At 46.6% G+C, this 13,208-nt stretch overlaps 1 protein-coding gene across 3 annotated transcripts in view; it reads left to right on the forward strand.

Moving 5' to 3' along the window:
- The window catches only part of Ttc39a (tetratricopeptide repeat domain 39A), a 30,416-nt gene extending 22,107 nt beyond the window's left edge, over positions 1-8,309 (forward strand). For all 3 annotated transcript variants that reach the window (XM_008828459.3, XM_017796996.2, XM_029561274.1), the window contains 6 exons: positions 2,333-2,424; positions 3,859-3,979; positions 4,890-5,001; positions 5,341-5,455; positions 6,649-6,765; positions 7,277-8,309. In XM_008828459.3, coding sequence (XP_008826681.1) covers positions 2,333-2,424; positions 3,859-3,979; positions 4,890-5,001; positions 5,341-5,455; positions 6,649-6,765; positions 7,277-7,400 — 681 coding nt within the window. In that variant the 3' untranslated portion in view covers positions 7,401-8,309. The remainder of the gene's footprint in view (positions 1-2,332; positions 2,425-3,858; positions 3,980-4,889; positions 5,002-5,340; positions 5,456-6,648; positions 6,766-7,276) is intronic.
- The last annotated feature ends 4,899 nt before the right edge of the window (positions 8,310-13,208 follow it).

The following is a 13,208-nucleotide window of genomic DNA, read 5'->3' on the forward strand; positions in this document are numbered from 1 at the left end:
AGGGATTGGGGTGAGGGCACTGCTAAGATATTCTGTGTTCTCTGGGAGAGGACTTGTAGGATTGGGGGAGGGGTTAGGTCACAGGGTAGAGGCTTCATTTTAATATGTGTATGAGTGTTTTGCCTGAATGTATGTAAGTGCACCACGTGCATGCAAGAGGCCAGAAGAGGGCTTCAGATCCTGCAGCATTACTGCACTGACATTACAATTACCTAAACAAATAAAAAGCCTAACTCTTAGATTTTTTTTTTTTTTTTGGCTTTTTGTGACAGGGTCTCCCTGTAACCCCAGCTGGCCTGGAACTCACTATGTTGGCCATGTGCCACCACCACACATGCCTTAGATTTAATTTTTAAGAGTGGGTTCCCAGCTGGGTGTTCCATACCTTTAATCCCAGCACTTGGGAAGCAGAGGCAGGCAGATCTCTGACAGTTCAAGGCCAGCCTGGTCTACATAGTGAGTTCTAGGTCAGCTGGGGCTACAGGATTCGGCTATTGTGAATAGTGCAGTAACAAACATGGATATACAAGTAGATCTGTGGTGTGCTTAGATTAATTTGGGTGTATAGTCGGGAGTAGAACAACTAGATTATACACTAGTTCTATTTTTACACTTTTGAAGAACTCCCATACTCATTTCCACAGTGGCTGCACAAGCTTATATACCTATAAGCAGCCTATAAGGGTTCCTCTTTCCCCACATCCTCATTTGTGGTTGGTGATTTTCTTGTAGTTTTGATTTGCATTTCCCTGATGGCTAAGGGATCAAATATTTATTGTTCATTTGTATCTCTAGTTTTGAGAACTGTCCCATTTATTTTAGTTATTATTTTGTGTATATGATGCAAGTGTGGGTGTACTACAGTGTATATGCAAGTCAGAGGACAACTTAGTAGAGTCAGATGAGTTCTGGGGATTGAACTCAGGGTATCAGACTTTCAAAACAATTGCTTTACCTGCTGAACCATTTTTCCAACCCCTTGCTTTTTTGATAGGGTCCCATTTAGCCAAGTCTGCCCTCAAACTCACTGTGTAACTGAGTATAAACTTTCTCTTCTGATCCACCTGCTTCTACCTTCCAAGCACTATAATTACAGGTGTGCATCACCATGCCTGGCTCCCAGTTCATTTTTTGATTGGCTGGTTTGTCAAATAAAGCTCTTAAAAGTCATTTTTATAGACATTTTAAGGCTTTTGATTGTGAACTATTCTACTTGGTGCTTATTAAAATGTTTTTAAATTAGTGTGTGTGTATATATACATATATATACATATAAATCACTGCCATTTTTTAAATTAAAGACTTATTTGTCAAATACCAGGTATCCAATCTAGGAAAGAAAAAAAAAAGCTAGACAGGAGGTATAGTCCCTGGGACTTTGTCCATCCATGTCAGGGTCAGGGGAGGGCAAGGGTGACACCACATTAAAGGTTCTCATGACAGGGAGCCCATCACAGCCCACAAGACCAGCTACCCTTCTCTCCGGCTCCTGAGGCTTTGGGCTCCAGCATAGGTGGTTAACAGGTGGAGACTCCAGGATGTCCTAGTCCCTTTCTTTCTCTACCCCGGTATTTCTCTCTTGGCCACTGGAAGGTATTGCCCTTGACAACTACCCCAGCAGTCACCTATTTCAGAGGTTTGGCCACTTGAGGGCAGCATGGAGCCATGCACCTCTAACCCTGACCCTAGCATCTCTAGGTGGAACTTGAGGCCTGCCAGGCACTCTCCAGCTGGGACAGGGGCCCCCAATTTGTCTGTCTGGGAGCCCATGGGTCTAGCAGGCACGGTCCTGGGAAGACTCCCTGCTCTGCCCCAGGAGGTCTGGGGCCCTTTCAAGTATTCTCTTCAGGATGTATGGAGGTGTGAAGTACGTGGCACAGGTCTACCAGTGAGCCCTGCTAGGGTCCTGTTCACTCTTCTGGACCTATACTTCCTTCATATAGCCCCTGCTACAAGCCACCGCTGTGTCCCACACATGTCCTAGCTCTCTGCCTCCACTCAGGTGGCTCCCCTCAGATCTTCCTATGGTCCTTCAAGGGTCATCAGTCATCACTTCTCCAAAGTCCTCCTCCCCGATACTCCCACCCCTCTGCCTTGTCTCACCTGCCAGTTGCTTGGGTCCTTCTCTCAGTGGAGCCATGATGGACAGGCTTCTTTGTAATCACCTAACTCCCAGCTCAAGTCCTCTGTTGCTTCAGTGTCCTCCCCTGGGGCTTAGGGACAGTGTTCCTTTCTATACTAGACCACAGTGAGTTCTGAATAAGCAGTGTGGAGCTGTGTCTGGAGGGAGGAGGGAAGGTTGCTCACATCTCACTAATGTTGTCTCCCATAGGCCACCTACATCTACATGAAGGCCGCCTACCTCAGCATGTTTGGGAAGGAGGACTATAAGCCATTTGGGGATGATGAGGTTGAGTTATTCAGGTGGGTCCCACCATTGTGCTCCCATTGTAGGCCTGACTATGGATAGATCAGGATCTGCCCTTGGCTACCTGAACTGGGGTACTAGGAAGAGTGATAATAGGATGGCCATCCTCCCCAGCTCTAAGCTGCCTCTCCCAAAGTGCCTGTGTCATATTCCCCTCAGGTCACTACTCCATGCTGCTGCTGCTGCTGATCAGAGTCCTTTGAGTGCATTCAGAGGTTTTCCTCACACTGGTTTTGTCAGCATCCTCTAGCCCTCAGTCACTTTCATCTGGTCAGTAGGACAGATACAGATACCGAGGTCCAGAGGGTAAGATCCTTCTGAGCTGAGTTGGCTGGAACCTCCCAGAGAAGCACAGGCCAAGACTGAATCAAATGAACAGGATTAAATCTGGCCTTGCCATTACTTAGCTGGGAGATTTTGGACATTCCTGTAAGCTAGGAATAGCAAGCAGGATAGTTTTGCAAGTATACGATGTGTTTAATGAACCCGGAGTAGGACCCAGAGCAGAGTGAGCTGTCTTTCAAGTGCCATTCCCATTGTTCTCTGTAGCTGCCTCTTGTGAAGGGTCACAAAGATTAGCGAGCTTAGTCTGGAGTCTAGGATGAAGTCTAGAGCATCTCTGGTGGTCAAGATGAGGTTGGCTGGTTCCATTAGCAGAGCTGGGTGTACTAGGAGCTTCCTGGGTTACTGCTACTACAGCAGACTCCATGTCCCCAGTCACAAACTCTCCCAGAAAGCCTGAGAGGAGGTGAAATCCGAGATCCAGAGAGCTTCCACAGTGAATAAGCAGGCAAGGAATCTGGGGTGCTTCACCCATCTAGTTGTCTCCTGAGCCTCGATGGCTCAGGTCTGAGATCATGGCCACACCCAGTGGGCAGCACAGTAGATGGTAGGCGAGGCTCCAGCTGAGCCAGCTGTGTACATTTTGTTCTATCCTTGAAACAGCTGAGGAGGCGACAACTCAGGCGGCTGGAGTTAATTAAGGGTTTGAGCTGTTTGTTCAGCGTAGGTCCCTCCCCTTCTCTGGGTGTTGGTCTAGCCTGTGAAACTGGGATTACACCTTTATGGGCCCTCCCAGGAAAGCCTGGGAGTGGGGAGGAGATAAGTAGGAGGCAGTGCAGGTCCAGATGTCTGGGTACATTCTCATCCCTGCCATTCTAGCTCTTGCCGAGCCAAAGAAAGCAGTCAGGCCATGGGGCAGAGGCTGTGAAATAAGGCCATGGCCACAGCTGGCTACCACATGGAAGGCTCTTTACAGTCCAGTATTCTCCTTATACAGTGGGGAAACTGGCCCCACTGAGGCCCAGACAGGGACAAGAAGAGGATGAGAATACTGTTCTCTCATTAAGCCTGGGGCCCACACGTGCTAGGCAGGAGCTCTACCTCAGAGCTGCACACCCTCAACCCTTCTTTCCTCATTTCTTTTCCAGGGCTGTGCCAGGTTTGAAGCTCAAGATTGCTGGGAAATCTCTACCCACGGAGAAGTTTGCCATCAGGAAGTCCAGGCGCTACCTCTCTCCCAACCCTGTCTCATTGCCAATACCTGCTCTGGTGGGTAGAAAGAGAGCCTCACTAAGCAGGAGGCAGACTGAGGGCCTGGAGAGGGTTTCACAATTCACCTGGGTTGGGGGAAGAGCTTAGGACATGGCCCAACCTCTGACAAAGCCTTGTCTGGTATGGGCTGGGTAGATGGGTCAGCAGTCTGCACATACCTCAAGGCAGGGGGAACAGCTCTAGACAGGCCATAAGGGTCTACAGAGCAATTTGAAAAACACTGGTCTAAATTTCTATTGTAACAAGAACCAGAGTAATAATTTTTCTAGAAGTTCATGTAAATTACATTCTCATCCACATGGTTTGATAATTTAGGAAATGTGACTTTAAATTAACAGCTATTGCAAATGAAAATTTAATATTCTGAATTTCCTGCCAGTTAAAGCAAGAAAAAAAAAAGTAATCAGGATGTTTTCTAATTTCTATGATGGAGCAGCGTCATTTAGCCAACACTATGGGGAGAGAAGGTGACAGTCTTAAATTCTGTTGCTCTGAGATGCTTAAGAAAATGTTTCCTTCAAGATGGGAGGCCCTGCCAGCTGGAGCAGGGAGGAGTTCATGGATAGTCTGGGGCATGGCCTAGTCCTCAAAGGAGGACCTCCAAGGGTAGATGAGTTTGGACAAGGAGGTGGGGACGGGTGGGAGCCACTGCAGAAAAGTAGCTGAAAACTGTCGGCAGCTGGGCCGTCCTGAGTCCTCACTGGAGGGGCAGACTCTCAAAACGTAGCAAACTACCTCCACAGTGTCCTCAAACCTACAGCTTCATAGGCGGGGAGGGGACATGTCTTAGAATATCAGGGCCACAAAGGCCTTGAAAGCCTCTGATCTGAGATGTCCAGTTTACAGATAGGAAACTAGAGGCCCTGTTGAGATACTTAGGACTGACTTGCCCCACTTACACCCTCAGGAAATGATGTACATCTGGAATGGATATGCTGTGATTGGGAAGCAGCCGACGCTCACAGACGGGATGCTTGAGGTCATCACTAAGGCTGAAGAGATGCTGGCAGCTGGCCAAGGTGACTACCCTCAGGCTCTTAAACCTGCTAGGCTAGGTCAGGTCTTTATAGCTGAAGGCTCCTCTGCCAAAAATGTCCTTCCTCATTTCTCGGTCCTGGTAACCACTGCATTTTAGACCTTCACATCAGCTCCTCTGAGCACGTCTCCCTTGACTCCTGGTGCAAGGCCTTCTCTTGGGCTTCCTTCAGTCACTCCTAATTCACTCTGTTGTCAGTCTCTCAGTATCTGTCTTTCCTCAGTATCTGAGTCCCCTGGGTTCCACAGAGGAGAGGCTCCCTGAGTAACTGTTGCAGAAGTGAACAAGCCTATCTTCTTTCTCCCCAAAACCCTCTTCTCAGAGAATGAGTACTCAGCTGATGATGAGTGTTTGGTCAAATTGTTGAAAGGGCTGTGTCTGAAATACCTGGGCCGTATCCAGGAGGCAGAAGAGAATTTCAGGAGCATCTCTATCAAGTAAGTGCCTCTGGTTGTTCCCACTAGTCCTGGGTAGAATTTTCAGTGTCTGCATCCTCTCACTATAGTGGTATAGTGGCTGCTTCTAGCCAACCTCATTCATGGCATATGTGACAGGACATGTGCTGGCCTCGGGTGGGGGGCACAGATAATTCAGACTCAGCACAACCCCCCCCAAGGGCTGACAAATTGTTTATCACAATGTGCTTATCCATGATCTTGTCCACTAAACAGTTCCCTGTAGTCTGTAATACAGCCCTTGACCATGACCATGTGGGTAGCACACAGGTTAGAGGCAAGAGCTGTCGAAGGCCCAGTGTAGGACTCAGGAGGTCTGTCCTGGAAAGAAGCTGAGGAACAGAGGTACCCAGCAGAGGCCCCTAAATCTAATGGGAGCTAATGAGAAAGGCTATCAGGTTGACATTTAAATTTGGAAGTTAGGAGGCAGACAGAGCAGTGGAGGGTTTTTTTTTTTAATATATATTTTTAAAAATTTTTATTCATTATTTTTATTTCATGTGCATGCGTGTATTGCCTGCATGTAGGTAAGTGCACCTGTGTCATGCAATGCCCACGGAGGTCAGAAGAGGTTGTCAGATCCCCTGGGACTGGAGTTACGGACAGTTGTTAGCTGCTATGTGGGTGCTGGGATTTGAACCCAGGTCTTCTGTAAGAACAACCAGTATTCTTAACCACTGAGCCATCTCTCCAGCCCCTGGAGAAGGTTTTTAAATGAAATGTGCCTGGACATGGTAAATCCCTGAGACTGATGACAGTAGTTGAGGACCGTCCCTGCCTGAGTGATATTATAGAAAGGTCAGGCTAATAAAGGCCTTGATGTCTTCAGAGCTAAACTTTACCCTGCATATAGGAGATCAGGAAGGTTATTGAACAGGGTAGACCATGTTTTAAGTATGTCTCCAAGGCCCTGTGGAGTATGGGTCAGAGGGGCCAGAGTAGGGAACAAACTTCCCAGTTTAGTAAACCATTCATGTGGAGAAATAGGGGTTGGGACTGAGGCGGGGGGCGGGGGGGCTAAGGACATGACAGGTGTCATAGGAGGTCAGGGGGCTGGGGCCCCAGGGCACAGGAACTGAGAGGATCCCAGTCTTTCTAAACTGAGAAGGCTGTGGAGGACCTGAAGGATATCTCAAGGGCAAAGCCCAAGAGCCACGTCTGCCTCTGTTGTGCAGTGAAAAGAAGATTAAATATGACCACTACCTGATTCCGAATGCTCTCCTGGAGCTGGCCCTGCTGTTTATGGAGCAAGGCAGAAACGAAGAGGCCATCAAACTCCTAGACTCTGCCAAGTAAGGCTTGAGTAACCCCATCTGTCCTATCTGTGCTCTCTGAGCTGAGATGCTCAGAAGCTGACTGGGGAGCAGAGGAGCCCAGGCAACAGCGAGGCTGCTGGCAAGGGCGGTACCCTGGGAGCCCAGCTCTGACCTGCCACCTGAGGGCTTTTCCCTGTTTACAAATGAACTGCTGGAATTTGAGACAGGAAGTGAGCTGCCAAGGGCTCACCCTACTAAGCCAGCTGCAGGGCTGCCTTTCAACTCAAGGACCCTGCAGGATCAAGGGTGGTTCCAGAGGGCATGATGGGGGGGGGGACGACGGGGGACTACATACCCTTTTGACTAAGCCTTCCATTGGGCTCAACCCTTCCTTAGGACCCTGAAGGAGCTAAAACCTTCCTTAGCTTTCAGGTTTGTTGGGGGATAAGGGTGGTGATGGTGAAGGTAGTGGTGGTTTGTGACTCATATAGCACACACCTCCCAGAATAGCCAAGCTTCATGTGTCTGATTCTCTGCTCATTTCTAGGCAAAACTACAAGAATTACTCCATGGAATCAAGAACGCATTTTCGCATCCAGGCGGCTACACTTCAGGCCAAATCTTCCCTAGAGGATGGCAGCAGATCCATAGTGTCATCAGTGTCCTTGTAGCTTTGTGCAGCACACCTGGGCTGGAAGGTGAACAGAGACAGCTGAACAGAGCTCCTGGAAACATTTCAAAACCTCCCTTCCCCCTGCCCTGCCTCTCCTTTGGGGTCCACCGGTGCTCCAGGGGGATGGCACAAGAATATCTGTGCAGAAGCAAAGTCAGCATTTTCACTAGTGTGGCCAAGGCCTTTGCCAAGGGCAGAGCAGGTGGAGCCCTCTGCCGGCCCTATCATACATACGGGTACTTGTTTTTCACTGTGATGTTTAAGAGAATGGATGAACAGTTTATCTTTCTTTAGAAATGGGATTATAGTTGGTGTTAAACAAAAACAAAAAACAAACCAAAACAAAAGCAAATGTTTTCACCCCAGCTGATCTGGAGGACAATCTCTTTACATGATTACAAAGGCCAAACCGCATTTCAAACCTCAGCAAGGTCTTTCTTAGCTTCCAAGGGTAGAAAGACCTTTCAGAGGGCAGGGGGAGTTCCTAGTGTCTGTCTTTGACTTCAAAGTCCCTGGGAATTGGGCAGGGGTAGTAGACAACATTGATATTTACTCATTCCTTTTGTGACTTTCAGTTTACAAATCAAGCAGATATTTTTAATGAGATGAAACTTGAACTTAATCACTAATAGGGAATGGGGATGCCAAGGCCTGACAGTGTGACCCTCTGGCTGTATGTGCCAAAGCTAGAAGGTTAGTGGGCAAGGGGGAGAAGGTTCTCAGAAACCAGTTGCATCCCCATCTGAAGCCCGTGGGAAGAGCTTATGAAGCATAAAAACCTCGTCCTCCATACCAGGGTTCACGGATTTCCTTGCAGCAACTACTAGAATGACTATTCTTGGCCTACTGTATGTTTTACGATTTTTCAGTTAAAAGAGATATTTAAATAATAAAGTTTATACACTTATGAGACCATGCAACATCTATTCAAATAAAAGATGTGTTGAATTCTTAGGCAAGGCAGAAAAATCTGGATTGGATGCTGACTGGCCCATGCATGTTTTACTTAGAGAATATGATGTTAAATTTTTAAAAAAATAACATCAGCAGTTCAAGGTCATCCCTGGGAGAGTTTGAGACCAGAATGAGATACATGAAACCCTGTCCCGAAACAAAACAAAACAAAATATGCACAGGAAAGACGTGGGAACACTGAGCTTAAATTAATACAAGCTAACGATCAGCAGGAACTAAATAGAGGTTTCCCTAAAGTCTGTTGTCTTCTGGCCCCTAACAGGGTCTGAATTTGTAACCTCAGCAACTGCTGAAGTGAGAATTCTAAGTTTACTGACCAGTTTACCTACATTCTAGTGTCAGCACAATTCAAACTAACCGTTCTCCTGGAGGGAGAAAATCATGTACACGATAGGAATATCTGCCTGTGACCATGCCACTCCCCAATGCATGAGTACCATCTGAGAATCACCGCAGCCGACTTGTCCGATCTTCTAGCATTGCTATATTTAGCAGACACTTAATATACCCCATACCCCTTGGCAGATGCTCAAATATACCCAGCCTCCTAAAAATGATAGTGAATGAAGTGGGTTTTAAGTACAGCATATTCTCATTAGGGAAAAGCCAGAACAAAAAGTCTTCATGCATGATTTTTTTTTTTGCTAGTTTTTTGTTTGTTTGGCTTTTTTATTTTTTAGACAGGGTCTCCCTGTAGCCCTAGCTGGCCTGGAACTCGCTATGTAGACCAGGCTGGCCTTGAACTCACAGAGATCCGCCTGCCTCTGCCTCTTGAGTGCTGGGATTAAAGGATCTTTTTCATTTAGTGCCGCCAAAGTGAAAAATGCTAGGAAAAAAGTCAGAACTACACAAAAGAACACTCATCACAGTCAGCAAGCCCTTTGCCAAGTATGCCCTTTTCCAAAGCCTGGGTGCTGGGAGATGAACCTGGGACTGTGGGGCAGGATGGTGCAGGGTGATCAGAGAGGTTGCAGAATGAGGGTAAGCCCTCACGGCCTCCCACATAGAAAATGGCCTGCCACTGTATCAAAGCAGCACTGATCAGGGGATACTAACATACCATTTGCAGAATAGGGTTTACAATGGTATCTCAACATTTCAAGGACTTTTGCTTTTATTTAAATTTGTCAGGGTCTTTCCTTGCTATCATTGCTGCTGATGCTGATGCTTTCCCAGGCCTCATTAATTAGACCACTTTGTCTGCTGCCCTGGTTGCAGTGATAACACTGGTAGTTTCTGAGGTAGCTACCAAAATCACTGAAAGCATGTAAACATTGGGTTTACATGCAGGAGCCTTTGTTGGTAAAATCCTGTCCTGGACTTTTCCGTGTCTTCTTTGAACCAATCATTTTGGGTCATTCCTTTGCTACTAACGCAGGCCTTCACAGCATCTCTGCCCAGGAGGGATGGAGGGACTCTGTGACAGCTGGGACACAGAGAGAGCAAGTAATTCTCACTCTGGAAAGTTTAAATCCAACGTCACAGATGAACTCAGTAGTCAGGGAAGTAGCAGTTGCCAAACATGAGCTGAAGAGGCCCCTGGCAGTGCAGTCTACCTGATTCACACTGGTCACGGCCCTCAGCCTGGCAGGCTTGGCAGGCCACTGTTCCTATCAGCTCTCCCACACACTGGCAGGCTTCCCTGTTTGCTTATCTCTTGAGTCAAGAGTGGGAGTGTTTCCAATAGTTATCAACATTCATAACAAAAAGCCACAACCTGACATCAGAGCTAGGCCCCTAAAAGGCCAGCCTCAACCCAAGGCTTCACTGAGGTCCAGGTGGGAGATTCCCAACAAGTGAAAAATGCACCAGGAGGCTCAGAAAGTCCCAGCTGCCGAAAGCCAGACAGTTTAACAAAGGAATTAAATCTACTTTTCTCTGGAGTTATTTCCACGTTCACTCATTCTAACATGGGGGCGGGGGGGCACCAACAACAATCTTTTCCGCTTCACCTATACATGTAGCCTGTCAGAACGCCTTTTCAACAACTTTTCCTGGTGTCCACACAACCATCAGTTAAGTCAAAGAAATGAGATGGGCCTCAATTCTGAAATTCAAGCAGCAAATGGGAACACCTCACACCTGCCCTTAGCTGTAGCTGCAGCTGCTCGGGTTAGTGGTTCCTCTGAAATCTGGTGCAAAGTTCATTACTGACCAATAGAGAAAACCCACAAAAACCTCATTCGGGAGTTTGAAAAGCCATTTCTAAATGAGCAATCTGTAAATTGCTTCTACTGTACTGTATAAAACCAGTTATTAAGAGAAACAACAGAGCTCTTTGAAAGAGGCACACAACTGCCAAAAGACTAAGGTTGCTAGAAGTCAACATTCAGACTTAAGGTAACAGCTAACCTCACAAATGATTAGATGAGAAGTTTTCCTTCACAGTAAGGACACGTCACACTATCAGACATCCAGCTGGGTGTGGTGGCACACCCGTAATTCCAGTATTTGGGGGGTGGAAGCAAGAGGATCAGGAGTTCAAGGTCCTCTGCTACATGGCAAGTTCAAGAGCCAGCCTAGGATATGAGACATCTCAACATAAAAAAAAAAAAAAATTCAAGACCGCCTATGCTGTGGAGGGAAAGAAGAGCGGACGGTATTACATGCTCCCTGTGTACCAGTTGCTATAAGCAACGCATTTATGTAATCCCTGTAAGTAATCTACGTAGTAGGGGCTATTAGTGCCACGTAATTTTTTTTTCTTTTTGAGTTCTTTGCCCTTCTCTGCAACTTGTGCACTACACTGACTTGAGGTGCTTGTGGTTTGGTGAGGAGTTCCCCAGAAAGGCAACATGGCTCAGTTCAGGCCTCAGGCACCAGAGTATATTCACCTTCAAAAATAACAAGTTTGATAATAGTGTTCAGATTAAGGACTTGTGTAAACTGGAAGAAAATTCACACTGGATAACCAGATGTGGGATATATATGACATACTTTTTTGTGAACTTACCTCTACCTTCTCCTATAACCATAAGGAGAGCAGATAATCAGCAGCATATTGGGGGCCAGCTTTATAGCAGATAAAGCTAATATTTATGTCTTAAACTTTATTTTGTGTATGTGTATTGCCTGCTTGTATGTAAGTGCACCCATGTCCTGCAATGCCCACTGAGGTCAGAAGAGGGGGTTGGATCCCCTGGAACTCCATGGAGTTAAGGATGGTTGTTAGTCACCATGTGGAACAGAATCCAGGTCTTTTCCGAAAAGCAGCCAGTACTCTTAACCGCTGAACCATCTCTTCAGCTCCTGATGTCACTTTTTTTTTTTTTTTTTTTTTGGTCTTTTTGAGACAGGTCTCCCTCCAGCTCCATCTCACCTGAACTTGCTATGTATATCAGATGGACTTGGACTCACAGAGCTCCACTTGCCTCTGCCTCCCGAGTGCTGGAAGTGTCTTCCTGGCCTGACGACACTTTTAAAGATGAAAAAACACAGGTTATTTAAATTGCCTAAGACCTCATAGCTATAAGTGCATCAGAAAGATTTGAAGCCAGGCAGCCAAATTCTAAAGCCTATACTGAATTTCTGGTCAACCTATTAGTAGTTTAAAGCCTGACATATTGAACCTTGGGCCATTTGTTGATGAAATAAGTGGCTAATAATTCCATTTTTGGAAATCTTGGATTGGTAATACATGGGGTATGTGTGATATGTTTTTCTGAGCCAATGGCACAATGAGGTAGAGGGTCAAACTTGAAAAAAGCCAAAAGAATGGCCCCCGATCCCCTAAAATACCCCTTATCAACATTTGGGGCTGGGAAGATGGCTCAGTGGGTAAAGTGCTTGCTGCACAGGTAGAAGGACCCAAGTTCAGACACCTAGCACCTGCATGTAAAAATCTGGGTGCGGAGGTATACACCTGTGATACCAGTACTGTGGAAGCAGTGACAGGTAGATACCCAGAGCTCATCAAAATAAGGTATGGGTTGGAGAGATGGCTCAGAGCACTTGGTGTTCTAGCAGAGGACCCAGATTCAGTTCCAAGTAATCACATGGTGGCTCGCAACTCATTTCAGGGGATCTAGCACCCTCCTTTCTAGCCTCCGCACACATGATATACACATAAAAATAAAAAGGTAGACAACAAGGTATTGGACTTCATCGTCCTGATACACACACACACACGGGGGGGGGTACTACATGTACGAAACCAGTGTTCATGAAATCATTGAGCGATGATGGAAGAAAAGCATAAAAGCATTCATGTCTGCTAGACAGGTTAGCTCAGCTGGCTCTGGTATAGTTGGGACAAGACTGCACATAACCGAGAAGGAACACTGTCAGATAGGGTGGCATACAACATCAGACACAGAAAAAGTTTTAAGGTTTTATTATGTGTGAGAGCATGGGTGCCCATGGAGGCCGGAAGAAAGCATTTGATTCCCCTGAAGTTGCAGGTGGTTGTAAGCTGCCTGATATAAGTGCTGGCAAGTCTCCAAACATAATTCCAGCAGTCCTGAGGCTGAGGTAGGAGGAATGCCCAGGAATTCAAGTCCAGCCTGGGCTAGAGTGAGACTCTGTCATAGAACACCAGCCGACTGGAGCTGGAGAGACGGCTCAGCAGTTAAGAGGACTTACTGCTCTTGCAGAGGACCCAGGTTCTGTTTCCAATACCCAAATGGTGGCTAAGAACCATCTGTAATTCAAGTTCCAAGGGATTCAACATCCTCTTCTAGCCCCTCAGGCACTGCATGCCCATAATGTACTTAAATGTGTAGGCAAAACGGTCATACATGACATAAAAATTAAAAAAACAAAGCAAAAATGAGCCCAACAAGCAAAATGTATTTTACAAACACTGAAATAACTACCACCTGCTGGGGTATCA

This window comes from Nannospalax galili, unplaced genomic scaffold (assembly GCF_000622305.1).
Source record: "Nannospalax galili isolate Female #2095 unplaced genomic scaffold, S.galili_v1.0 scaffold713, whole genome shotgun sequence".
NCBI lineage: Eukaryota > Metazoa > Chordata > Mammalia > Rodentia > Spalacidae > Nannospalax > Nannospalax galili.